Source organism: Oncorhynchus keta, chromosome 17 (genome assembly GCF_023373465.1).
Source record: "Oncorhynchus keta strain PuntledgeMale-10-30-2019 chromosome 17, Oket_V2, whole genome shotgun sequence".
Taxonomy (NCBI): Eukaryota; Metazoa; Chordata; class Actinopteri; order Salmoniformes; family Salmonidae; genus Oncorhynchus; species Oncorhynchus keta.
The window spans coordinates 48179565-48207381 of record NC_068437.1 but is presented as its reverse complement, the minus strand read 5'-3'; the positions used below and the strand labels follow the sequence as shown (position 1 = coordinate 48207381).

Genomic DNA, 27817 nt, shown 5'->3' with positions numbered 1-27817 from the left:
ACATACAGTACCAGTACACACACATTCATGACAGTACCAGTACACACACACATACAGTACCAGTACACACATGCAGTACCAGTACACACATGCAGTACCAGTACACACATGCAGTACCAGTACACACATGCAGTACCAGTACACACATGCAGTACCAGTACACACATACAGTACCAGTACACACACAAATACAGTACCAGTACACACATGCAGTACCAGTACACACATACAGTACCAGTACACACATGCAGTACCAGTACAGGGGGAGACGATACCTCACTGAAATCACAGAGATAAAACTATCTCAAAAACTGACATTGTCTGACAGTCATACTTCTCAGGGCACTTTGGACCGTGTCAAATACCATGAAGAGACCACACGAGTGCACTTGATTTAGGTTACATTGTTTAAGTGCACTTTAATATTTTACTTCTTTCTCCAAACCCAAAAGCTGTCTGGATATCTGCATGCTTTATTTAAGTGCACACTTTCATAATCACCCCAAACTATTGCAAGCACTGACCAGGGGTTGACTGTATACTACAATACCTAAAAGTAAGTAAAATGGCTTTGAATAAATAATCTTTTAATCTTAGACCATTTATTATTTTCAATTAAAACGCTCCTGCCAAATGTTATTACAAATTGTATGACTGAAAAAACTCTAAAAGGGATGCTTCATTTTGTGTTGTTTTCATTATAAATGTGTGTTGTTTACCTGTTATCACCATTATAAAATGAAACTGAAGAAAACTGGAAAAAAAGCCAAAGGAAATAAATTCTCACTTCTCAAGGGCCATATTTGATGATGTATTCAATACATGCGTTTGTTTACCAAATGACCCCATTCCTTGTCTTTTGTCAAGATGCGAGATTTTAAGTCATGTCATGACTGTTGTACTTGTAATGTATGATGTAGCATCTCAGTAAATTCTGTTTGACTTTTAAACAATGTTTGTATTTTGTAAAATTGTTATATATTGCCTGCCTCCCTGTCCTTAGATTGTCATCTGACAATATAAAGATGTTTGTCATGCATGCTAGAGGGCAGTGCAACACCGTTACATAGGCCACACATTAATGTATCCTTCACCATGAGTCTCTCAGTGAATCACATCAAACAAAAGACACAGTTTACATTTCCCTGACAGACCAACAGTGAGAACTACACAGACATTAGTGCCCAGTATGGACCAAGTTTGATCTTTAATCTCAACAGGGGGAAAAAATACATTGCGTTATGAAGCCATTTCATGGAGGAAAAAAATATTTACAAGTTTATCAAGAGGGGTCAAACCTCTACATAGATTGACAGCACATCAGTAAACAAAAAATGGAACCAGCTGAAAGGATTTTAAGCACTTCTTTCCAAACTATTCAGATAGGCTAAATATATTTATAATATTTATAATATTTATATTTACAGAATACCTTAAATATACAACGTCCACCATGTATTCTATAAACAAATATCATAAGTTATTTAGGCACATTTTTGGGGGGGTTTGGTTGGGGGGGTTCAGTTTCAATGCCATCCTTTTGCTGTTTGCACTATATTGTACTTACACTAAAGAAATGTGGTCAGTATTGCATCATTGCCAACACGTATGTCACCCAAAGAGGCTGCGCTGCTATTAATCTCAGAACTCTGGGCCAGAGGTGAGGTCACAATGTACACAGGCATTCTACAGCAGGACCAGGGGGGACAACACTCAACCTGCATCTTCCAGAGACAGACAAAAGGCCCAGTCCCAAATCTAGCCCTCAGGGTTGGGGTCAATTCCATTTCAATTTGGTGATTCAGGAAGTAAACTGAAAAATTCACATCGCTTCCTCTATGAGAACATTTTTAATTTCAGTTTACTTCCTGATTTGAAATGGAATTAACCCCAAACCTGATCTTCACTTGTCCCTAGCCTAAGTCCCTTGTTGAGCAACTATAGCAGGCTTGGTGGAGTGTCCACCTTATTGCTTACACCTATACTGTACTGTATTGAGCTTCAGGACGGGGCTGAGGGGTTCCATTTGGGACTGAGCCAAGGAAGGACTGGGTGGGGAAGACAAAAGGAGATAGTATGTACAGTATACATTGTGCACACCTTTTTAATCGATTTTACAGCAAAACGGAAAAAGGACAACATGAAGGGGAGCAGCTACGATATCTATAAAGAATATACAGTAAAAATATAAGAGTAAAAATATGCAGATGACGATTCCCACGACTAAACGCACGCAAAAGAGGGATTGGTTGGCCAGCCAGTAGGGCGGAGTACCAGAAACAACATGCTATAAGTCTGACTCGGGCATGTCCGGCATGTCGGCCATCAAGTAACCAATACCATAGCGGCCGTTGGGGGTGGAATCGGGAACCCCTCCGTTCTGCTTGCGGTAGATGCTGTTGCCGGGCATGGGCGAGGGCGACTTGGCATGGATGAGGCTGGCGTCATCCTCCTCCTCGGGCCTGGCTATTTCCTGGATGATGCAGCCCTTCTTGTATGAGATGGTGGAGACGACGCCGGCGTTCTCGTCGATGATGTTGAAGTAGCGGAGGAAGAACACCACGGGCACGGGCATGATGGCCATTACCACCAGGGAAATACAGACCGCTAGGCCCCACGGAGTGTAGCTCAGGGATTTCTCACTGGCCTGGAGGGGGAGACCGAGGGAGGTTAGAGGTTACTACTACTACTGTTTACTATTGTAGCTCATAGACCTCTCACTGGCCTGGAGGGGAGGAAAGTTTATCAAGGTTCTGACTAGACGGAGTACAACTACGACCAGAATGTTACAACCGGTCACCAAGGATACCAGACAGGTAAACACATTGACACTGATACTGACACTAAAACCACGGGACAGAAAGTTGAGCTCGTGATAATAGTGTGAAGTCCTCTTGTCTTACAGTAAGTCTAAGGGCTCTATCCGTATCGTGTTAAGTTCAGCCTACAGCGTGATTGAAAGTTAAAGGCACTGTTTCCGCGTAAGCGGAAACTGCATTCATGGTAAACTCCTGCATATGTCGGCTCAATAGGAAATTGCCTTTACATTGCTGTCGGCCCATAGTCCTCTCCTCCATCTGTGCTGATCTTGATAATCCAACAGTGGAGTATTTATGACGCTAACATGGCAAAGCGCATATCGAGTGTTCCTATTGGTGAAGCTAACATGGCAAAGCGCATATCGAGTGTTCCTATTGGTGAAGCTAACATGGCAAAGCGCATATTGAGTGTTCCTATTGGTGAAGCTAACATGGCAAAGCGCATATTGAGTGTTCCTATTGGTGAAGCTAACATGGCAAAGCGCATATCGAGTGTTCCTATTGGTGAAGCTAACATGGCAAAGCGCATATCGAGTGTTCCTATTGGTGAAGCTAACATGGCAAAGCGCATATTGAGTGTTCCTATTGGTGAAGCTAACATGGCAAAGCGCATATTGAGTGTTCCTATTGGTGAAGCTAACATGGCAAAGCGCATATCGAGTGTTCCTATTGGTGAAGCTAACATGGCAAAGCGCATATTGAGTGTTCCTATTGGTGAAGCTAACATGGCAAAGCGCATATCGAGTGTTCCTATTGGTGAAGCTAACATGGCAAAGCGCATATCGAGTGTTCCTATTGGTGAAGCTAACATGGCAAAGCGCATATCGAGTGTTCCTATTGGTGAAGCTAACATGGCAAACCGCATATCGAGTGTTCCTATTGGTGAAGCTAACATGGCAAAGCGCATATCGAGTGTTCCTATTGGTGAAGCTAACATGGCAAAGCGCATATAGAGTGTTCCTATTGGTGAAGCTAACATGGCAAAGCGCATATCGAGTGTTCCTATTGGTGAAGCTAACATGGCAAAGCGCATATTGAGTGTTCCTATTGGTGAAGCTAACATGGCAAAGCGCATATCGAGTGTTCCTATTGGTGAAGCTAACATGGCAAAGCGCATATAGAGTGTTCCTATTGGTGAAGCTAACATGGCAAAGCGCATATAGAGTGTTCCTATTGGTGACGATAACATGGCAAAGCGCATATAGAGTAGAGTGTTCATATTGGTGACGATAACATGGCAAAGCGCATATCGAGTGTTCCTATTGGTGATGATAACATGGCAAAGCGCATATCGAGTGACTGCTCCAGGTACATTACAAATCGGTGTGGATAAAGGAGACAAGAAGATACAGTCAAAAATGTTACAAATTGGTTAGCATTTTAATGAGGGAAATAAGTATTTGACCCCTCTGCAAAACATGACTTAGTACTTGGTGGCAAAACCCTTGTTGGCAATCACAGAGGTCAGACGTTTCTTGTAGTTGGCCACCAGGTTTGCACAAATCTCAGGAGGGATTTTGTCCCACTCTGCAGATCTTCTCCAAGTCATTAAGGTTTCGAGGCTGACGTTTGGCAACTCGAACCTTCAGCTCCCTCCAGATTTTCTATGGGATTAAGGTCTGGTGACTGGCTAGGCCACTCCAGGACCTTAATGTGCTTCTTCTTGAGCCACTCCTTTGTTGCCTTGGCCGTGTGTTTTGGGCCATTGTCATGCTGGAATATCCATCCACGACCCATTTTCAATGCCCTGGCTAAGGGAAGGAGATTCTCACCCAAGATTTGACGGTACATGGCCCCATCCATCGTCCCTTTGATGCGGTGAAGTTGTCCTGTCCCCTTAGCAGAAAAACACCTCCAAAGCATAATGTTTCCACCTCCATGTTTGACGGTGGGGATGGTGTTCTTGTGGTCATTGGCAGCATTCCTCCTCCAAACACTGCGAGTTGAGTTGATACCAAAGAGCTCCATTTTGGTCTCATCTGACCACAACACTTTCACCCAGTTGTCCTCTGAATCATTTAGATGTTCATTGGCAAACTTCAGACGGGCATGTATATGTGCTTTCTTGAGCAGGGGGACCTTGCGGGCACTGCAGGATTTCAGTCCTTCACGGCGTAGTGTGTTACCAATTGTTTTCTTGGTGACTATGGTCCCAGCTGCCTTGAGATCATTGACAAGATCCTCCAGTGTAGTTCTGGGTTGATTCCTCACTGTTCTCATGATCATTGCAACTCCACGAGGTGAGATCTTGCATGGAGCCCCAGGCCGAGGGAGATTGACAGTTCTTTTGTGTTTCTTCCATTTGCGAATAATCGCACCAACTGTTGTCACCTTCTTGCCAAGGTGCTAGGCCATGGTCTTGGAGCCTATTCCAGCCTTGTGTAGGTCTACAATCTTGTCTCTTGACATCCTTGGAGAGCTCTTTGGTCTTGGCCATGGTGGAGAGTTTAGAATCTGATTGATTGATTGCTTCTGTGGACAGGTGTCTTCTATACAGGTAACAAACTGAGATTAGGAGCACTCCCTTTAAGAGTGTGCTCCTAATCTCAGCTTGTTACCTGTATAAAAGACACCTGGGAGCCAGAAATCTTTCTGATTGAGAGGGGGTCAAATACTTATTTCCCTCATTAAAATGCAAATCCATTTATAACATTTTTGACATGAGTTTTTCTGGATTTTGTTGTTGTTATTCTGTCTCTCACTGTTCAAATAAACTTACCATTAAAATTATAGACTGATCATTTCTTTGTCAGTGGGCAAACGTACAAAATCAGCATATGCCAGGTAGGAGCGGAGAAGAATATTGCACATCCCATCGACTGAAACAATAGTTCATTAAACTGTTTTGGCCTTATCCAACCAAAGAGAGGCGACTCACCAGGTCCTTGATCCAGGCGCTGTAGCTGGGTGGGGTCATTCCCAGCTGGATCACACTGGAGCCCAGCAGCAGGATGAGCAGCAGGGGGGTCACGTACTTCCACATGTAGTAGTAGAACCGGAACGGAGTGAAGCCCAGCATGTCCTTCAGATCCTCAAAGAACCTGGGGAGGAGGAGAGACGGAGACGGGATACCACCACAGGAGGTGAACAAACATAATGGTACTCAGTTTAGACTGTGTTGACATTGGCAATTATGTTCAACAGGTGATAGGAGATAAAAGTACAGTTTAGTGGTTTTATTTCACAATTACTTTTCATGTTCAGCTCATCCTGAATACTGAATCAAATACTGTTTTTTCCATTGTATTTGGATGGACAGCTTTGGATTTTGAATTAAAGTGGAGAAAACCACAGATTACTGCCATTCTGTATATGATTTGATATGTACTTTACATACTTGTCAGTCCCATAGACCCAAGCAACAGCCACATTCTCCAGGATGACCACTATGAGCAGAGGCAGTGTGGCAGAGTAGTCATCGAACATGGCCACCCAGTAGTTCCCAGAACGTTGGACGAACAGCAGGCCAATGAAGAAGGCCAGCAGACAGACGCCCACTGATACAAGAGGGAGACAACATGGACATTATTGAAACGGTGCAAGGGGGAGAAATGCCATCCTCGTTAACAGAATTCATGCACAATATTTGTCAACATGTTGCTGCACTAATAAGTGTATCAATTCTAAAACATATTTGGTGCCAGACATCTGCTCTGCAGTAGAGGTAGTATTATGACATCATTATTAAGCCAGAAGCATTAGAGCAAAGAGACAACACATGCACCTGGGTAATACTATTGACCTGTTACGATGGCAAACACACATCAAGAGTTCAGCTGAGGATACATTTTGGGAAAGGTCTACCTCCACAAACTGACACAGGCTCTTTCCATTTTGTTTTTCCTCAATTCTTTGACTCTTTTTCTCCTCTGAAGAAAAAGGTCAGAGAGGGACCTTGGACCTTCTCAAAAAAAGATTGAGAAGGAGACGAGGAGATAAGAGGAATCACAGAAAGTTGAAATGAGAAGTAATGACCCATCTCTTCCTTCATCCCCCCTCTCTGACTGACCTGTGAGGAACTCCTTGCGGACTTTGAAGGTGTCTACCAGGGGTGTGATGATGCCTTCGATGGTTCCGAACATGCTGCCCAGGCCCAGGTTAACCAGCATCAGGAAGAACATGACAGACCAGAAGGGAGACGCAGGGAAGTGGGTCATGGCCTCTGTAAAGGCGATGAAGGCCAGGCCTGTACCCTGCACTGCCTGAGGAGGACAAGGAGCAGGAGGATGGGGAGCAGGAGGAGGAAGATGAAGATGAGGTTTACGTCAGTAATATCCACTTCTAGTAAGGCCTTTGTCCCCAAGGAATCACATGATTGTTAACTTGAGCCATGTTGTAGATCTACAGGGCCTCTGTGTCTGACGCTGTGCTTTCCTGTTAAGTCAATACCTTATTAATTATTCACACTGAGTTGGAACACACAAGTAACAGCAAGGGAACAGAAATGCACTAAAGTAGCAGTCTACCAAACGGTGTTGAACGAAAGGGGAAGCAACTTAAACCAAGCGGGTTCCTGGAAATCTCAAAGTGTGTAGACAAGCTCGAGAGATAGGTCTAACACAGTCTGTGGGAAAGCGCATTCAGTAACACTTTACAGCTTCTTTGTTATGACACAAAGAATGTTCATTGGATAGGCGTAGCTAACCCTGGTTTGAGACATGACGGTGTAAAGTCCGTTGTCGTGATGACACCATGTGTGACACCAGTTTTCATGACTGCTTGTGTTTTCTTCAAGTAGAATGCTACCTAAGTGATTATGATCATAAAAGATACAAAATGACATATCACCGTTCTACATTCTATGAGCCCCGTTACGTCAGATGTTTCGACGGCCGTCTGCACTGACCAACACATTAGAATGATGTGCTGTAGCTGTCAGAAGACAATGGCCCCTCACCTTGTTGAGCTCTTCCTCGATGCTGCAGGAGCCCAGGCCCAGGCGCGGGTAATCCTTCTCCGTCACCCCTCTGATGAGCCTAGTCATCTCTTGGTAGTCCTCAGCGCTCACAGTGGCGCTGAAGTTGATGTGGTGGGGGATCAGATCACGGCTGATCTCGTTCCCCAGCAAACCCACTATCTTCTTAGTGTTCCTGAGAGGTAGAAAATGAAATAAGACCAGATTAAATGGACGCTCTTTCGTAGACTTTGCTAATGTATTCTAGACCTTATTGCTAATATCTTAAAGACCAGGAATGGGTCACTTTGATTGGGGTGGGGGTTACAATACATCTGAAATTATCATGAGAGGCCGCAGTGCCTCGTGGGTCTGCATACCCAAATCCATACCCACACATGCAGTCAGAGCCGACCCTACCTTTTGGGGGCCCTAAGTGACATTTTGTTGGTGGGCTCCCCCCACCTTGTGATCACCATATTTTTGTGTCCCCTCTTGACAGCAGCTCTTGACACCCTTTTTGCAATTTTATAACTCACTTCAAGCAATTCTACTGATTTTGCCATGTGGTGGAGTGAAATGTTTGCTGTTTTTAATATGATATCTGAGTGACAGTGACTAACAAAGTCAATGGGAGCCACCTATCGGTAAGTCGGCCATGATTACTACAAGTTTAGAAAGCTGGCTAGACTAACTTACAAATATAAAACATTTGATCTTACATGGGCTAATTGAGTGACTGTCAGTGACTGACATAAAGAGATAAATTGCTCATGCACAACCACATTTTGAAATTGCACCTTGTATATTGTACTATTCAACAGCAAGTTGACACCACAACTGGGTTCCTAAATTGATCCGCTGGTCTACAAAAGGGGAGCCGCCCTCCCAAACTTCATGTCAGCATCAAAAAGGTAGATTACCTTTGAGGAACAATGTTTTCCTTTCCCCCCTTTCTGTCAAGTGTGTTCACATACTCAGTATAATAAATACATTTGAATTGATTAATTGACGACAGCTTAATTGCGTATCCATACTTACAGCGCGACACACTTGCCGTTCATGATGTTGGCCTTGAAGCCGAGCACAGCAAACACCACCAGGGTGGCCAGCACAGAGGTGAAGAAGTTGATGAAGGAGACCAGCACTGCGTCAAAGTGGCAGTTGTTGTCCCGCTTGTTGTAGCTGGAGAAGGCTATGACGCCTCCGAAGCCCAGGCCCAGGGCGAAGAAGACCTGCGTGGCCGCCTCACGCCACACCTTGGCCTCCAGCATGATCTCCAACTGGAAGGAAATAAAGAATGGACATTTTAGGTGAGGTGCTGACAAAAGGAAGATCAACTGGAGTTGCGGACTCATCTCTCCTTGCTGTGGATTCATTTGACAAACATTTGGCACTTTAGGACAACACTACGCTATTTATTGTAGGAATCTGTGCTCTCCTAGTAATGGACAAACCATTGTTTGGACCAGTGGAGCAGAGCAGTGGACATGTGAATCATGGTTGAGAGTGTCAACATACTGAGAGCATATCCATCATGCCACTGCCCTCAAATATCCTACAGCATCTTTGTGTGGTGATGGGCTTAACACAGTTACAAGGCACACACTATACAGCACACAATGAACCCTGCTTTTGATGTCTCCTTCCCTGCACACAGGAGACGCAGCGAAGGCCTTTGAAGTAGGAAGATGTCAGCTGTGTGAGAAGCAGCAGACACACGAGACTGTTGTGAAATGAACGGAACACACCGTTGTGGATGTTACATAAAGCAGGGAGCACTGAGCGACTCCTGTTACCATGGTGACAAGTCTGCCACCACAGCAGAGTCCAAATTAAATTATTCCTTTTGCCTGAGTTGCCATTGGGCCACGGCGGATGAGTAGCCAACCTATAACAGACTACTGTATTTAAAAATATATATATTTCTGACACATTTTCATTTAACATGGCCTTCCTCTTTAGTAAAATGAACAATGTTGAGGGCCATTGCTGTTGAATAGCTGAGCTCCGGTAAAAATCTATTTTTACATTTATGGCACATTTTCAGTCGATATATTTTCCTTCCTGTTTCAGTAAAGTTAACAATGTAACATTGATCCACAACTGGATCAAAAGAGTGCATTGGATCAAACAAGAGTACATAGATTTTTCTATTGTGTTATTGACTGTATGTTTGTTTATGTGTAACTCTGTGTTGTTGTTTTTGTTGCACTGCTTTGCTTTATCTTGGCCAGGTCGCAGTTCTAAATGAGAACTTGTTCTCAACTGGCCTACCTGGTTAAATAAAGGTGTTCTCAACTGGCCTACCTGGTTAAATAAAGGTGTTCTCAACTGGCCTACCTGGTTAAATAAAGGTGTTCTCAACTGGCCTACCTGGTTAAATAAAGGTGTTCTCAACTGGCCTACCTGGTTAAATAAAGGTGTTCTCAACTGGCCTACCTGGTTAAATAAAGGTGTTCTCAACTGGCCTACCTGGTTAAATAAAGGTGTTCTCAACTGGCCTACCTGGTTAAATAAAGGTGTTCTCAACTGGCCTACCTGGTTAAATAAAGGTGTTCTCAACTGGCCTACCTGGTTAAATAAAGGTGTTCTCAACTGGCCTACCTGGTTAAATAAAGGTGTTCTCAACTGGCCTACCTGGTTAAATAAAGGTGTTCTCAACTGGCCTACCTGGTTAAATAAAGGTGTTCTCAACTGGCCTACCTGGTTAAATAAAGGTGAGATAAAAAAATATATATTTTACTTGGATCAAACAAGTGCATAGGCTAACTCTCTGAAGAAGTCTGGTTCCTGACTTTGCCTGCAGTGTAGTGCACAATGTTGGCTGTATGCAGTAGGATTTGGTTGACTGTGCCTGGGTGTGAACAAGGCACCATTACATGGGGTGAAACTATAAAGCAACATTATTGTACCTTAGGGGTTAGGGTACTGTACCTTGGGGGTAAACATGTGTCGGATGCCGTCCACAGAGCCTTTCAAGAGCAGAGCCCGAACCAGGAAACAGATCAGCACCACGTAAGGGAACAACGAGCTGAAGTACATCACCTGTAAAACAACCACAACAGAAGAACAAACGTCTTGCAACTCGTACATTACAAAGTGAATGGCTGACTTGGAGACTTTACTTATTGACAAATCTGTCTCAGACCCTGTCTCTCTGGGGTTAATAACTATATAAACCCTTAAATGTACACAGAGATCTAACGTCAATCACATGGATGTCAAACTCTCCTGGCTCAAAGTAGATGAGAGCTTGACTGCATCACTACTTGTCTTTGTGAGAGGGATTTACATGTTGGAAATACAGAGCTGTCTGTCTAAACTACTGGCACACAGCTCCGACAACCATGCTGACCCTACAAGACATGCCACCAGAGGTCTCTTCACAGTCCCCAAGTCCAGAACAGATTATGGGGAGGCGTACAGTACTACATAGAGCCATGGAGGTTAGCTAGCCAGCAACTCGCTGTTGGCTGGGCTCCCTGCCTGTGCCATTAAACCCCTACAACTCATCCAGAACGCCGCAGCCCGTCTGGTGTTCAACCTTCCCAAGTTCTCTCACGTCACCCCGCTCCTCCGCTCTCTCCACTGGCTTCCAGTTGAAGCTCGCATCCGCTACAAGACCATGGTGCTTGCCTACGGAGCTGTGAGGGGAACGGCACCTCAGTACCTCCAGGCTCTGATCAGGCCCTACACCCAAACCAGGGCACTGCGTTCATCCACCTCTGGCCTACTCGCCTCCCTACCACTGAGGAAGTACAGTTCCCGCTCAGCCCAGTCAAAACTGTTCGCTGCTCTGGCCCCCCAATGGTGGAACAAACTCCCTCACGACGCCAGGACAGCGGAGTCAATCACCACCTTCCGGAGACACCTGAAACCCCACCTCTTTAAGGAATACCTAGGATAGGATAAGTAATCCTTCTCACCCCCCCCCCTAAAAGATTTAGATGCACTATTGTAAAGTGGCTGTTCCACTGGATGTCATAAGGTGAATGCACCAATTTGTAAGTCGCTCTGGATAAGAGCGTCTGCTAAATGACTTAAATGTAATGTTAAATGTAATGACTACATGGAACTCTATTCCACATCAAGCAACTCATGCAAGCAGTAAAATGTGATTAAAAAAAAAAAAGAAAAACAATAAAACTACACCTCATGGAACAACGCGGACTGTGAAGAGACACACACACATGCACACACACGTACCTTTTAATATTGTTGTATGGCGGTATTGTACATTTTAATATTGTTGTATGGTGGTATTGTACATTGTAATATTGTTGTATGGTGGTATTGTACATTGTAATATTGTTGTATGGTGGTATTGTACATTGTAATATTGTTGTATGGTGGTATTGTACATTGTAATATTGTTGTATGGTGGTATTGTACATTGTAATATTGTTGTATGGTGGTATTGTACATTGTAATGTAGTTGTTTTGTACATTTTGTGCTGTGGACATGTATTGGTGTGATATGTTTTATTTTGTTTATTTTGTGATGTGTCTTAATGTGTCTGGACCATAGGAAGATGTCCCAGCTGCTGAAGGCTCTTGGCCCCAGCTAATGGCTGGCTCCAGTTTCAATAAATTATTATTCGAAATCTTTATGAACATTTGAACATCTTGGTCATGTTCTTTATCGCCAAAGGGGATCTCTGAGGCTGCCTCTGTTTTTTCCCCTCACCTGACCTGTTTGGGGTTTTAGGCTGGCAGTAACCCATGTACGAAGGGCTATATACACAGATTTGATTTGATTTGAAGCTACCTGGGCTTTATCGGACCACTGTGGGGGTACAGTGAGTGGAAGAATACAGAAGAAGTAGCAAGTGATTGAAGTGAGTGACGCAATAGGAGGTCCTATCCCAGGGGAGGTCTACTCTACTGAACTGCTATTGGGCCAAGGGTGCTGACCGGCCTCTGGGTCAGGGCCCACACAAGAGCTTTTGTACCACTGTCCCACTAAGCTGACAGAGGGAGGGGCCTTGCTTTGTGCTTGGTGATATACTGTATTATATCTGGGAGGATACTAGGGGATTGTGGTTGAAGAGCGGGGTGGGTAGGTTGAGTCACCACACAGGCTCTGAGGCGTGGTTTAAGATTTAAGATGGTTTGGAGTTCACTCATGAGCAGGGTTGGGTTCAGGCGTGGGCCTCTGCATGCCTGATGGCCTCTAAAGGGCAAACCAGGTCAACTGGAGGGACAGATAGAGCTTAATCCTGCGCTGGTCAAACAGTTGTGAATGCCTAAGCTTAGACTAGATGTTAAAATGACACCACCTGAATGCCTAAGCTTAGACTAGATGTTAAAATGACACCACCTGAATGCCTAAGCTTAGACTAGATGTTAAAATGACACCACCTGAATGCCTAAGCTTAGACTAGATGTTAAAATGACACCACCTGAATGCCTAAGCTTAGACTAGATGTTAAAATCACACCACCTGAATGCCTAAGCTTAGACTAGATGGTAAAATGACACCACCTGAATGCCTAAGCTTAGACTAGATGGTAAAATGACACCACCTGATGCTGTAATGGTTTAAGCTCCATTTCCCTTCGGGCCATGGGATAGGTTCAGCACACATCACTGCATTCTGTATCAGAAAGTAGGCCGGCCCTCTTTGAAGTCTACTAGATCAATGCATTGCAGTTGTTTTTGTTTATAAAGCCCTACTGCATACACTTCCACCATTCCTTACTTTATTTAACCTGCAGACGTACGAGCTCCCAGACCTGATCTCAGGGATGGCTAACTCTGGCCCTTTGAGCCCTTAGATATGCCTTCATTTTTTTTTTTTGCGCCTTACATGTGGATTGATCTCCAATGCACTTTAAAATGGGAGGAATTTGTGCCTGTAGGGAACTTCAGACTGTTGTTAGGGGACCTTTTTACTGAAGAATGTGTTTGTTTGTCATGATTGTGTTTAATAATGTGTATTTTAATGTGGATGTGTAGTTAATGTGTGTATTTTATTTAGATGTGTAGTTAATGTGTGTATTTTAATGTGGATGTGTAGTTAATGTGTGTATTTTAATGTGGATGTGTAGTTAACGTGTGCATTTTAATGAGGATGTGTAGTTAGTGTGTATTTTAATGTGGATGTGTAGTTAATGTGTGTATTTTATTTAGATGTGTATGGTTTCAGAATTGACTCCCTGTCAAAATAAAGGTTAAATATTATTATTTTTGATCAGTCATGGAAATGAAAGTGCTGAAAACACGTTGACTAGCTAGCTGGAGAACGAAAAATACAGGAGTTTTGGCGCAGGTACAGCCGACTAGTGCAGGGTAACGCTACCTGGAAAAAATAAATAATGTTTTTACAAATTCATACTTGGGAGTGAAAGTATCGATATAATATCCTCCAAATGAATATTTGCGATATGCAACTGAATGGATATTTTTTCCTCCATCACTATCTATCGTTACGGCAACTCAAACTTGCCATAACGGTGCTTTTACTTTGATGCGTTCTTTTGTAGCTCCACATCATTTTATGTCAACAATGCGAGCAAAAAGTAGATTTTGAGTGCAAAATGAATGAGCCATTTAGTACCCAGCCATTCAGTACACTCCCTCTTCACCACACAATCAGCTAAATGTTATTTCTTTTCTCCCTCAGTTTCTTTTTTTGTGAGTACACTCCTAACAATCATGCAAAAGAGAGCATAAAACCATGGCAACCGGTCTGCTTCCCTCTCTCCCTCTGCCTTTCTTGCACCCTCATACCCACACACAGAAAGTAAAAAGAAAATGTAGATCCCAGTGGGGATACTCCTAGGAATAGGCTTTTGTAAACGAGGGGCGAGAGGGACATTAATATTCTTTTGTGTGGCAAAGCTTCAAAGGTTCTCCTGCTCTCGTCCCTTCACTAGGAATGGAAAGGAAAGCTCATAGCCATTTCCACTCTCTCTCCAACTTAAAAGGCCATCATGACCGTTGTGGGGTCCAAAGAGGGCCTCACACTTGTTCATTGTTAGAGGCAGTCTGGGATCTTAAAGGAGAATTTTCATTTTTTACAAACAAATCTCTATTTTTGACATCAATGGCATGTTAAAGAAGGGTCCAGACACCTTCTTTTGTGATTTCACATGTTTTTAAGAAACTTACCCCAAACAGCAAATCACTTCCTCATCCTCGTTGTTGTATCAGGGCTCCATAAAAACATGAACAAAGGCCCCCGAAAACACCCAAATACATTGTTTTAGAAACTGAAAAGATCTCAGCATTGTGATTGCAGGTTTTTAGATGTTCTACACATTAAATTGTGTCATTCCAAACTTTATCCGCAATGTTATATTCCCTTTTGCGCGACTCATATACAGAAAAGGTGTATTTTAATTTTTTTACATTTTACCTTTATTTAACCAGGCAAGTCAGTTAAGAACATATTCTTATTTTCAATGATGGCCTGGAAACAGTGGGTTAACTGCCTGTTCAGGGGCAGAACGACAGATTTGTACCTTGTCAGCTCGGGGGTTTGAACTCGCAACCTTCCAGTTACTAGTCCAACGCTCCAACCACTAGGCTACGCTGCCACACAAAGACCCCAGCCACCCTAGTCAAAGACTGTTCTCTCTGCTACCGCACGGCAAGCGGTACCGGAGCATCAAGTCTAAGTCCAAGAGGCTTCTAAACAGCTTCTACCCCCAAGCCATAAGACTCCTGAACATCTAATCAAATGGCTACCCAGAATAATTGCATTGCTGATACTCTATGTTGTTATCATCTATGCATAGTCACTTTAATAACTCTACCTACATATACATATTACCTCAACTAACCGGTGCCCCTGCACATTCTTCAAAGGACTCGGTTGGGCAACACGGCCTTCCATCTACCAGCAACCTACCGAAGCGCAGCTTAGAGTAAATATTTATTACATTTTCCTTTTCTCTATAACATGACATTTTCATAAAAAATGTAGATTTAGTTTTTTTAAAAGTCACTTCTTCTTTAAGCACAAAAAATTCAGAACATATTGTACGAATTGTAAAAATATATATAAATTGCAGGATGTAACATATACAAAATAGATGAGGTAGTACACAATTGGATGACATAGTACACAAAAAAACAAGGACCTGTTTTGGTTGGTGAGCACCGCTTTCAAAACTACTGGCTGAAGAGGGCACAAAACTTATTCCCCCTCAGGAGACTGAAAATATTTGGCATGGGTACTCAGATCCTCAAAAGGTTCTACAGCTGCACCATCGAGAGCATTGCATTGGTTGCATCACTGCCTCCGACCGCAAGGCACTATAGAGGGTAGTGCGAATGGCCCAGTACATCACCGGGGCCAAGCTTCCTGCCATCCAGGACCTCTATACCAGGTGGTGTCAAAGGAAGGCCATAAAAATTGTCAAAGACCCCAGCCACCCTAGTCATAGACTGTTCTCTCTGCTACCGCACGGCAAGCGGTACCGGAGCATCAAGTCTAAGTCCAAGAGGCTTCTAAACAGCTTCTACCCCCAAGCCATAAGACTCCTGAACATCTAATCAAATGGCTACCCAGAATAATTGCATTGCTGATACTCTATGTTGTTATCATCTATGCATAGTCACTTTAATAACTCTACCTACATATACATATTACCTCAACTAACCGGTGCCCCTGCACATTGACTCTATACCGGTACCCCCCTGTATCTAGTTTTGCTACTATTATTTTACTGCTGCTCTTTAATTACTTGTTACTTTTATTTCTTATTCTTATCTTTTTAAAACTGCATTGTTGGTTAGGGGCTCGTCAGTAAGCATTTCACTAAGGTCTACACCTATTTTATTCAGCACATGTGAATAACCACTGCACGGTAGCCATTTTATATGTAATCTTATACATTCAGAACAGATGTAAAATTGGTATTTTACAGTATATGTACATTAGTAGGTTGCTGCCGGTAATCATTCCTTGGAGTGATATGAAATAGGTCTAATCTACATTCGCCCAAAATACTACAGATCATAGTCAAATCAGCCAATAATATTTGTATGGTAACAGCAGTCACCCCAAACTGTGTAGCAATCTAAAGAGAATGACAATGTTCAAGATCCAGTGCTTTCAGGAAGTATTCACACCACTTGACTTTTTCCCTATTTTGTTGTATTACAAAGTGGAATTCAAATGGATTTGACGACAATATAACCTCCGGTTACGAGGATGTGAGGACGACGGTCCGATGTCAGAATGGTTCAGATAATAACTACAGAACGAAGCCAACATCAGCGTGAGCTTTGGTTGCGAATGGTATGAATTTGAACTCTTATTCACTACAGAAGTGATACCTCCTAGCCGTTGAGTTAGCAACAACAGCTGCAAACGCAGGTTGGGAAGGAACAGACAGAGTATCCCGTCTACCACACAACAACATTACTACAATGTATCCATACCCGGAGACATTCTTCAAAGGACTCGGTTGGGCAACACGGCCTTCCATCTACCACCAACCTACCGAAGCGCAGCTCAGAGTAAATATTTATTACATTTTCCTTTTCCAAATGGGCGGTAATTTAGAATGCATAAGATACTGTATTTACGATAGCACAGCTTCGCCCTTTGTTCCTCAGTCTTCCAGCTCTTTCACTCAAACCCAGACCCTTTTCTTTTGTGTATAACAAGCTGTCATATCTGTTCCGCCCACTGGGGACATTTTCCTTTATAACTTAATTTGTAATCAAGTTATGATTAATTATGTGTGTGTAATTCTGTGTGATTAGTTAGGTATTTAGTAAATAAATAATTCAACCCAATTTTGTATTGCTGATTCAACTTTTTAGCTAGGGTTCGTGAAGATGACCAAGAACTTACAACATTCAGATGAGACTGAATTAAGGTGACGATTAATATTGACTGCTATTGATGTAAAATATTACTAGGTCTTTAAGAGTTTACTCGGAAGATAATGGCTCTATAAATATTATTTTGTGGTGCCCCGCCTCTAGTTAATTACAGTGCCTTGCAAAAGTATTCGGCCCCCTTGAACTTTGCGACCATTTGCCACATTTCAGGCTTCAAACATAAAGATATAAAACTGTATTTTTTTGTGAAGAATCAACAACAAGTGGGACACAATCATGAAGTGGACCGACATTTATTGGATATTTCTAACTTTTTGAACAAATCAAAAACTGAAAAATTGGCCGTGCAAAATTATTCAGCCCCCTTAAGTTAATACTTTGTAGCGCCACCTTTCGCTGCGATTACAGCTGTAAGTCGCTTGGGGTACGTCTCTATCAGTTTTGCACATCGAGAGACTGACATTTTCTTCCAGAATAGTCCTGTATTTGGCTCCATCCATCTTCCCATCAATTTTAACCATCTTCCCTGTCCCTGCTGAAGAAAAGCAGGCCCAAACCATGATGCTGCCACCACCATGTTTGACAGTGGGGATGGTGTGTTCAGGGTGGATGAGCTGTGTTGCTTTTACGCCAAACATAACATTTTGCATTGTTGCCAAAAAGTTCAATTTTGGTTTCATCTGACCACAGCACCTTCTTCCACATGTTTGGTGTGTCTCCCAGGTGGCTTGTGGCAAACTTTAAACGACACTTGTTATGGATATCTTTAAGAAATGGCTTTCTTCTTGCCACTCTTCCATAAAGGCTTGATTTGTGCAATATACGACTGATTGTTGTCCTATGGACAGAGTCTCCCACCTCAGCTGTAGATCTCTGCAGTTCATCCAGAGTGATCATGGGCCTCTTGGCTGCATCTCTGATCAGTCTTCTCCTTGTATGAGCTGAAAGTTTAGAAGGACGGCCAGGTCTTGGTAGATTTGCAGTGGTCTGATACTCGGTGTAGACTAGCTCAGTTGGTAGAGCATGGCGCTTGTAACGCCAGGGTAGTGGGTTTGATTCCCGGGACCACCCATACGTAGAATGTATGCACACATGACTGTAAGTCGCTTTGGATAAAAGCGTCTGCTAAATGGCATATATTATATATATATATATTATTACTCCTTCCATTTCAATATTACCGCTTGCACAGTGCTCCTTGGGATGTTTAAAGCTTGGGAAATCTTTTTGTATCCAAATCCGGCTTTAAACTTCTTCACAACATTATCTCGGACCTGCCTGGTGTGTTCCTTGTTCTTCATGATGCTCTCTGCACTTTAACGGACCTCTGAGACTATCACAGTGCAGGTGCATTTATACGGAGACTTGATTACACACAGGTGGATTGTATTTATCATCATTAGTCATTTAGGTCAACATTGGATCATTCAGAGATCCCCACTGAACTTCTGGAGAGAGTTTGCGGCACTGAAAGTAAAGTGGCTGAATAATTTTGCACGCCCAATTTTTCAGGTTTTGATTTGTTAAAAAAGTTTGAAATATCCAATAAATGTTGTTCCACTTCATGATTGTGTCCCACTTGTTGTTGATTCTTCACAAAAAAATACAGTTTTATATCTTTATGTTTGAAGCCTGAAATGTGGCAAAAGGTTGCAAAGGCACTGTACATTTACATGATTAGCTCAATCCGGTGATATTAATTACGGATAAATTATTTTATAGAATAGCATGTCATATCCCCTAATCCGGCATAGCCAAAGACACGACAACAGTAACTATCTAGCAAGCTTTTTTTCTTTCACCTGCTCTCTCTGTCTTACTTGCAGACTTAGGTCAATTTCCCATCGTCTCTCTCTCTCTCTCTCTCACTCACTCACTCACTCACTCACTCACTCACTCACTCACTCACTCACTCACTCACTCACTCACCTTCCCAGAGGACTGGATGCCCTTGATCATGGCGAGGCAGACCATGGACCAGGCAGCCAGCAGACAGATGGTCATCCTCCAGTTGAGGCCTCCGCTCTCAGAGATGGAGTCAGAGATGTTCAGAGCCTCACGGTACCAGTAGTAGGTGGTGGCCGAGCTCTTCTCACACTCAGGCACTATGTCTGGAGGGAGGAGGGACAACATGTTACTGATGAAACAGGTGCAGAACACCTAGAGTTGAGTTTCTGTGGTCACCTCACTCAGTAGAACACACTTTATAAAGGATTACTGTGAATGTACAGTATGGCTAATGGCTTACTGTATTGCTGTCACTGGGTGGTATAAGCATCATGGCTTTATCACACACTTTATGTGAACTTGTAAGCTAGTTATTAAGAGACACTCATTAGGGTAGTTATTGCCTCGTGTGTCGTGAAGGTGTGAGCATGTGATGGGTGATGAGGGTGTGTGTGTGTCTTACACGTAGTGGTTTTGTTCTTGACCAGGGGACACTCGTGCCATGGCAGAGGCTGCTGGAAGGACTGGGAGAAGTAGAAGAGACTCCACCCTATAATCACATTGTAGTAGAGGGCCACAAAGAAACACACCTGCAGTACAGAAACAGGTTAAGTGTTTAAAACACACAATCTAAATCATCACAACCTAATAAACGCACATCACTCACTCAAATCAATCAATCAAACGGTATCGATATGGTGCTTATTATAAATGCATTTGTCTTAATGAGTTTTCTAGCAACCCTAACAGAGCAAGCGAAGGCGACGCACTAGTTCAACAAAATCAGTTTAACATGCTACCACCTGTCAAACAACTACATTTAAACCATCCTCAAACAGCACATACTATCATGGTTGGCAGTGTTATCATGGTTAGCAATGTTTTCATGGTTGGCAGTGTTATCATGGTTAGCAATGTTTTCATGGTTGGCAGTGTTATCATAGTTGGCAGTGTTATCATGGTTGATGGTGTTATCATGGTTGACACATGCTGCCAGTTAGTTCACAGAAAGGTGTTGGTGACACGTGACCTATTCAGTACCCAGAATTCCTTCTGCTCTAACCTGGCTAATCAAATGATCTCCACTGCGTTGCGGCCATTAAGAAACAGAGACCGGAACACAATGACTCATGGAAGTAGTTTATACTGGCTGAGATGACATGGAGAAGACTTGTCTAGTCATCTTTCAATTCATTACCATAGAAGGATGCTAAGGGTATGGGTTTAAAGAAAAGGTGTGTGTGTTCGCTTGTGAAGCTGAAAGAAACAGTCCTGTGTGCTTTCCCCTTTATTCTAAGGAAATGTGTATGGTGGCCATATAAAGGACGACACGCTGCTTGCTTAGCGAGTACCGCTTCCTCCTGAGTCGACTAGAACCCAGGACCTCTGCTTTGCTAGCACACAACCTCCCGAAGCATCTTACCAGTCGGCACCACATAAAATGCTAGCTATTCTCTGGTGCAAGTGGGGACAGGCTGAGGAGTAAGTTTCACACATGCCCATGTGCTACACCCACAGTCTTAGTAGCGGTGAAGCTAACTTCACTCACCACACAGCTGGCGAAACCGATGCCCCCCAGGCGAGGACTGATGTAGTTCCACACCCCGATGCTGCCCCTGCGGATCCGCTGCCCCACTGACAGCTCCAGGAAGAACAGGGGGATGCCAATCACAATCAGCAGAATGAGGTAGGGAACCAGGTACGCCCCTGTGGAGAAGAACCAACACACACAGGGTCAGAACTATGTCACACACAAACATACAAACACATGAGCATGTTGCGAACACATACTCTGTGTGCACACAGCCACACACACACAAACAAACACGCACACACACACACGCAGCTACACACACAAACAAACACACACACCATGTAGTGACTTCCCACCACACCAGTTTTGCCTCTGTGTGTCCACATAAGTATTTTGATCTGGAAAGAAACTCAGGTTTTAGATTACCCAAACTGATCTGGAAAAATACTCAGGCCTCAGATTACCCAAACTGATCTGGAAAGATACTCAGGTCTCAGATTACCCAAACTGATCTGGAAAGATACTCAGGTCTTAGATGACACAAATTGTTCTGTGGCTACTGGAATCATAATGATGACATTCTTTACAGTTGAAGTCGAAGTTTAGATACACTTAGGTTGGAGTCATTAAGACTAGTTTTTCAACCACTCCACAAATTTCTTGTGAACAAAATATAGTTTTGGCAAGTCGGTCAGGACATCTACTTTGTGTATGGCACAAGTAATTATTCCAACAATTATTTACAGACAGATTATTTGACTTATAATTCACTGTATCACAATTTCAGGGGGTCAGAAGTTTACATACACTAAGTTGACTCTGCTTTTAAACAGCTTGGAAAATTACAGAAAATGATGTCATGGCTTTAGAAGCTTCTGATAGGCTAATTGACATCATTTGAGTGAAATGGAGGGGTAGCTGTGGATGTATTTCAAGGCCTACCTTCAAACTCAGTGCCTCTTTGCTTGACATCATGGGAAAATCAAAAGAAATCAGCCAAGACCTCAGAAAAATTTTGTGGACCTCCACAAGTCTGGTTCATCCATGGGAGCAATTTAAACATGCCTAAAGGTACTACGTTCATCTGTACAAACAATAGTACACAAGTATAAACACAGGAAGGAGACGTGTTCTGTCTCCTAGAGATGAACGTACTTTGGTGCGAAAAGTGCAAATCAATCCCAGAACAACAGCAAAGGACCTTGAGACGATGCTGGAGGAAACAGTCAAATGAGTCCTATATCGACATAACCTGAAAAGCCGCTCAGCAAGGATGAAGCCACTGCTCCAAAACCGCCATAAAAAAGCCAGACTACGGTTTTAAACTGCAAAGGGGGACAAAGATCGTACTTTTTGGAGAAATGTCCTCTGGTCTCAAGAAACAAGAATAGAACTGTTTGGCCATAATGACCATCGTTATGTTTTGAGCAAAAAGTGGGAGGCTTGCAAGCCGAAGAACACCATCCCAACCGTGAAGCACAGGGGTGGCAGCATCATGACGTGGGGGTGCTTTGCTGAAGGAGGGACTGTTGCACTTCACAAAATAGATGGCATGAGGAAGGAAAATGATGTGGATATATTTAAGCAACATCTCAAGACATTAGTCAGGAAGTTAAAGCTTGGTGGCAAATGGGTCTTCCAAATGGACAATGAGCCCAAGCATACTTCCAAAGTTGTAGCAAAATGGCTTAAGGAAAACAAAGTTAAGGTATTGGAGTGGCCATCACAAAGTCCTGACCTCAATCCTATAGAAAATTTGTGGGCAGAACTGAAAAAGCATGTGCGAGCAAGGAGGCCTACGAACCTGACTCAGTTACATTAGCTCTGTCAGTAGAAATGGGCCAAAATTCACCCAGCTTATTGTGGGAAGCTTGTGGAAGGCTACCTGAAACGTTTGACCCAAGTTAAACAATTTAAAGGCAATGCTAACAAATACTAATTGAGTGTATGTAGACTTCTGACCCAATGGGAATGTGATGAAATAAATAAAAGCTGAAATATATCATTCTCTCTAGTATTATTCTGACATTTCACATTCTTAAAATAAAGTGGTGATCCTAAAACAGGGAATTTTTACTTGGATTAAATGTCAGGAATTGTGAAAAACTGAGTTTAATTGTATTTGGCGAAGGTGTATGTAAACTTCCGACTTCAACTGTATCTTCTTTACAGACACCTTCAGGGAGAATGACTAAGACACAGCCCATAATAGCACAGGTCTGTAAAATAGGATCTGTCTGTGTCTGTTACTCTCAGGGAATCAGAACATCCTCAGAAGAGATGAGACTGCAACTGGTAGACAGACACATGGTACATGAGAGAGATTACAAAAACCTTTGTTTACAGGAAATGGTGGTTGCATTTTTACTGCTAGAGCCAAGTAACTGAAAGAGATGAATAAAATCTATTTCCAGTACATTATTTGCATAAAAACCAAACTTCGAAGCCTTTAACTGTTTTGCTTTTCACAAATATTCTGATATTCTGTCAACTCTAAAGTCACTGATGGTGAATGAGATATAAGGATATCACATATTTCAATAAGCTACAGTTTCAAAACAATGTGTGCTTTTGACTGGCTTGCCTTTTGGGCTAACAGAAAAAAAGTATTGCAATCACTTTCTTCCGGGGTTGAGGGTAGATGGTAGATATAGAGACCTGACATTTTAATATACACTGAGCAACAATATAAACGCAACATGCATTCACTGAAAAAATTTACTGAGTTACAGTTCATATAAGGAAATTAGTCGATTGAAATATATCTCGTTGGGAAGGGCTCGTAAGCAAGTGGTTTGCGATAAAGTCTTCACCAGTTTTGTTCGGAGCATGTGACAAAATACTTTTTTTTGCTCGTTTTGACATGTTTTGATTTATTTATTTTATTTTTCTGGGTTATGTGTGTATTTATTGATTTATTGCTAGGTATTACTGCCCTGTTGGAGCTAGGAACACAAGCAGTAGGTATTACTGCCCTGTTGGAGCTAGGAACACAAGCATTAGGTATTACTGCCCTGTTGGAGCTAGAAACACAAGCAGTAGGTATTACTGCCCTGTTGGAGCTAGGAACACAAGCATTAGGTATTACTGCCCTGTTGGAGCTAGAAACACAAGCATTAGGTATTACTGCCCTGTTGGAGCTAGAAACACAAGCATTAGGTATTACTGCCCTGTTGGAGCTAGAAACACAAGCATTAGGTATTACTGCCCTGTTGGAGCTAGAAACACAAGCATTAGGTATTACTGCCCTGTTGGAGCTAGAAACACAAGCATTAGGTATTACTGCACTGTTGGAGCTAGAAACACAAGCATTAGGTATTACTGCCCTGTTGGAGCTAGAAACACAAGCATTAGGTATTACTGCCCTGTTGGAGCTAGAAACACAAGCATTAGGTATTACTGCCCTGTTGGAGCTAGAAACACAAGCATTAGGTATTACTGCCCTGTTGGAGCTAGGAAAACAAGCATTAGGTATTACTGCCCTGTTGGAGCTAGAAACACAAGCATTAGGTATTACTGCCCTGTTGGAGCTAGGAAAACAAGCATTAGGTATTACTGCACTGTTAGAGCTAGGAACACAAGCATTAGGTATTACTGCACTGTTAGAGCTAGGAACACAAGCATTAGGTATTACTGCACTGTTAGAGCTAGGAACACAAGCATCTCGCTGCACCTGGTTACAACATCTGCAAATCTGTGTACACAACCAATAAACTTCAGATTTTATTTGTCATTGGTTGTTGCTGTGTGGTTAGAATAAGGGTTATTTAGGGGGGTTTGCTAGTATTGTGTGCTGTTATTGTTGCTTGTTGCAGCATGGTTATCATTGTGTTATTTGGTGGTTGTTACTAGGTTATTGAAAGAGGAGAGACAGAGACAGACTCAGACATGTGACCACTGTAATGTTGATCTTGAGAGCTCTGATCACCAAGGTCACAGTCTGGTTTTGACAGACGTACACCACAACACAACAGGAGGTTCACACACTTAACATCCATCCATACACACACACACACACACACACACACACACACACACACACACACACACACACACACACACACACACACACACACACACACACACACACACAATGGGGCAGGCTAACCTTCCCAAATCCTAACCATAATGGCAGGCGACTTCCATACCTTAACCTATAAGCACAACAGCCACTCACCCCCTCCGTTCTTCTGACACAGGTAGGGGAATCTCCAGACATTGCCCAGGCCTACAGAGAAGCCCACCTGGGCCAGGATGTACTGCAGCTTGCTGTTCCAGGCTGGTCTCGCTGCATCATCCTCTGCGTCCGAGCCTCCATCCTCCACGTCCATGTCTCCATTAAGGTCCTTTCCTTCCCCATCACCTCCGCCGCCACCCACAATCAGCGAGCTCTTCTTGAAGGAATCATCACACGTGTCCTCATTGGATAGCAGGTCTCTGACAGACTCTGTGACATCGTCGTCAAGCTCTCTCTTGACGGCCTTGCTGTTTTTGGGCATTTGATAAAGCAGACCAGGGCGTGGGGCAGAATGTCTTTGGGCTGGTAGCGGGAGGCAGTTCAGTTCTGGTAGTTCTGAGGGCTTAAAGGTGGACTGTCGGATAAAGACTCTGTCTTGGAGGTGTGTGATGGAGGGTTGTGAAGGAGTTGTTTATTTCTTCATTATCACCAAAAGCTTGGGGCAGGAAAGAAAAATAAATGATTTAGGGTATTGTACTCATATTCAAAATTCAATATTCATTATTTCAGGGCAAACAGAGTGGGGTTGTCATAATTATCAGATGTTGACACAAGACCCGTTTTATGAACATTAGGTTACAATATTGATATTTTCTTCATTATCAGCGAATGCCAAAAGGAAAGCAAACAAAATCCTAGTGTATAATATCCATAATTCCAGTAAAGGCAGAATGAGAGTGAGTATTGGTGATATCACCACTCTCTGATGCACATAGAAAGAATGATGGTTTCTGTATTTACTGAGAGAAAGAGAAGAGATAAAGAGAAGGGAGGAAGGAAGTAAGGGGGTGTCTTTGTGTAAAAAAAAAGTTTCCGTTCTCTATATACTGTGTGCTGTATGATCACACTTGAATTGAATATAATCACCCCTAATATCTTTCATCAGACAGAAATGGTATAGTCTGGATGATGTCCAACCTGTGTGTACTGCTTCTTAGAAAACTTGCCATGGGCAGTTGTTGAGGATAAACGATATAATGATTCAATAGTATTCTTTGTATTTCTGTTTATAATTAAAATATTTTTTTTCAAATCATATTTTTGTCACAATGAAATAATATGACAAATGTGACCAAAATCTTTTGATGCCATTGTCTATTGATTGGTTACTTTGACGCATGACCAAAACATGGAAAGGCCATCGCTATCTCTGGAGACGATTCGGTATCAGCGCGCCCAAATAATTGACGCAGAGCACGAGGTAATTTGCATACGAACCCAAACACTCGTTGTAATCGCAGCTCAACGTGAGAGCAGAGAAAACCTATAAACGAAAAAAAAAAATTTAAAACGACCCAGAATATAGCCCTAAATGTATTAGTATGATAGGTGTAATGTGATTACAATTCGGCCATAGTTTTCCACATTGTGAGTAAAATAAAACCACAATGAAACAACGTTACCATGGTGCAGATTGTAGCAGCCTATGGATTGCCTTTCACCGACGAGTGGTTTAAGCGATTAATAGATTTTCTGTGGCCACATTCAGATTAGCCTCGTTTTAAAAGCATGGCCGTAATTTCATCAGCAAATAAACGTAAATGATAGGCCTAATAGTCTGAAAATGTTCAATTCCTTTTAGGGTGCAGCTGGAATAGTCTGTAGCTATAGCACACAGAAAGATAAAACCTGCCGGTAATTCATGTTGTCTTTATAATAACATTTGACTACTGTATTAATGTGCATGTGCATTTCCATGTATTATGAATAGGAAATAGTTCCATGTTCTTATTGAATACGCCACTGTATGGCACATTCCGCTATAAAGGCTAAATTAGATATGCTATGCATGTGTGGTTGAGAAAAAAAAACATGATTAAATGCATAAATGCCGAAAAAGCAATGGACTATACCTGGCGCCATATGAGCTATTGTGTATTCAAGATACAATTTGTTCTAGGAATAAACATCAATGTATTCCTCACTCCCCGCCCAACCCATCTCTCTTCTCCGTGCCATCCCTGTGGGGTATTTCATCATACACTCCCTGGCCACATCCTGCGCATTGCCACCCTTTTCAGACCAACACATCTATTCCTTTTAAATGAAATGTACCTTTAGTCGTCTTCAGTAAGATGGGGATGTTGGTCCTTTTCGGAATGATGCGTATCAAGGAATGAAATTGTGACAGAAGCACATACACGGGGCAGACATCATCACTTGTAGGCTAATGCGTATATGGTGCTGTATCGCCGCTGTGGTGTTGTATGAAACGGACACAAGTGCTTCGCCTCTTCTAGGATTTAGAAATACATCCAGCGCGGTAATAGGGGTGCTTGGTTCCTTTGTTTATAAATGTTTGATCCAAATGTACATTACTTTTTGCTCAATTTATCTCTTTGTATATTACGGATGATTTATGATGGTATAATTATATTCATTACCATCGTGAATGCGCAGGATAAACGAAATAATTGTTTGACATTTTTCCTGATCCCCCCTATTTTCACTTGGTATGTTCTACTACGACTAACCCCTTATTAGATCCTTCACTAGAAGGGGGGGGGTATGTGTGGGTAGAATGTGCCTATACTGTAGCCTATCTATTAGGACTGACTTGTGATTGTCCTATTGTACCTACA

At 42.6% G+C, this 27817-nt stretch overlaps 1 protein-coding gene across 1 annotated transcript; it reads right to left on the bottom strand.

Moving 5' to 3' along the window:
- Positions 1-1177: 1177 nt before the first annotated feature.
- On the bottom strand, positions 1178-27446 carry slc6a15 (solute carrier family 6 member 15). Its single transcript, XM_052466285.1, has 12 exons — positions 27291-27446; positions 25176-25671; positions 21014-21171; positions 19928-20054; positions 19447-19628; positions 10651-10761; positions 8755-8996; positions 7717-7909; positions 6829-7021; positions 6157-6316; positions 5698-5860; positions 1178-2647 (listed from the first exon to the last, which is right to left on the bottom strand). Exons 2-12 carry the CDS (start codon positions 25495-25497, stop codon positions 2288-2290), a joined length of 2211 nt encoding a protein of 736 aa, XP_052322245.1. The 5' UTR covers positions 25498-25671; positions 27291-27446; the 3' UTR covers positions 1178-2287.
- Positions 27447-27817: the final 371 nt, after the last annotated feature.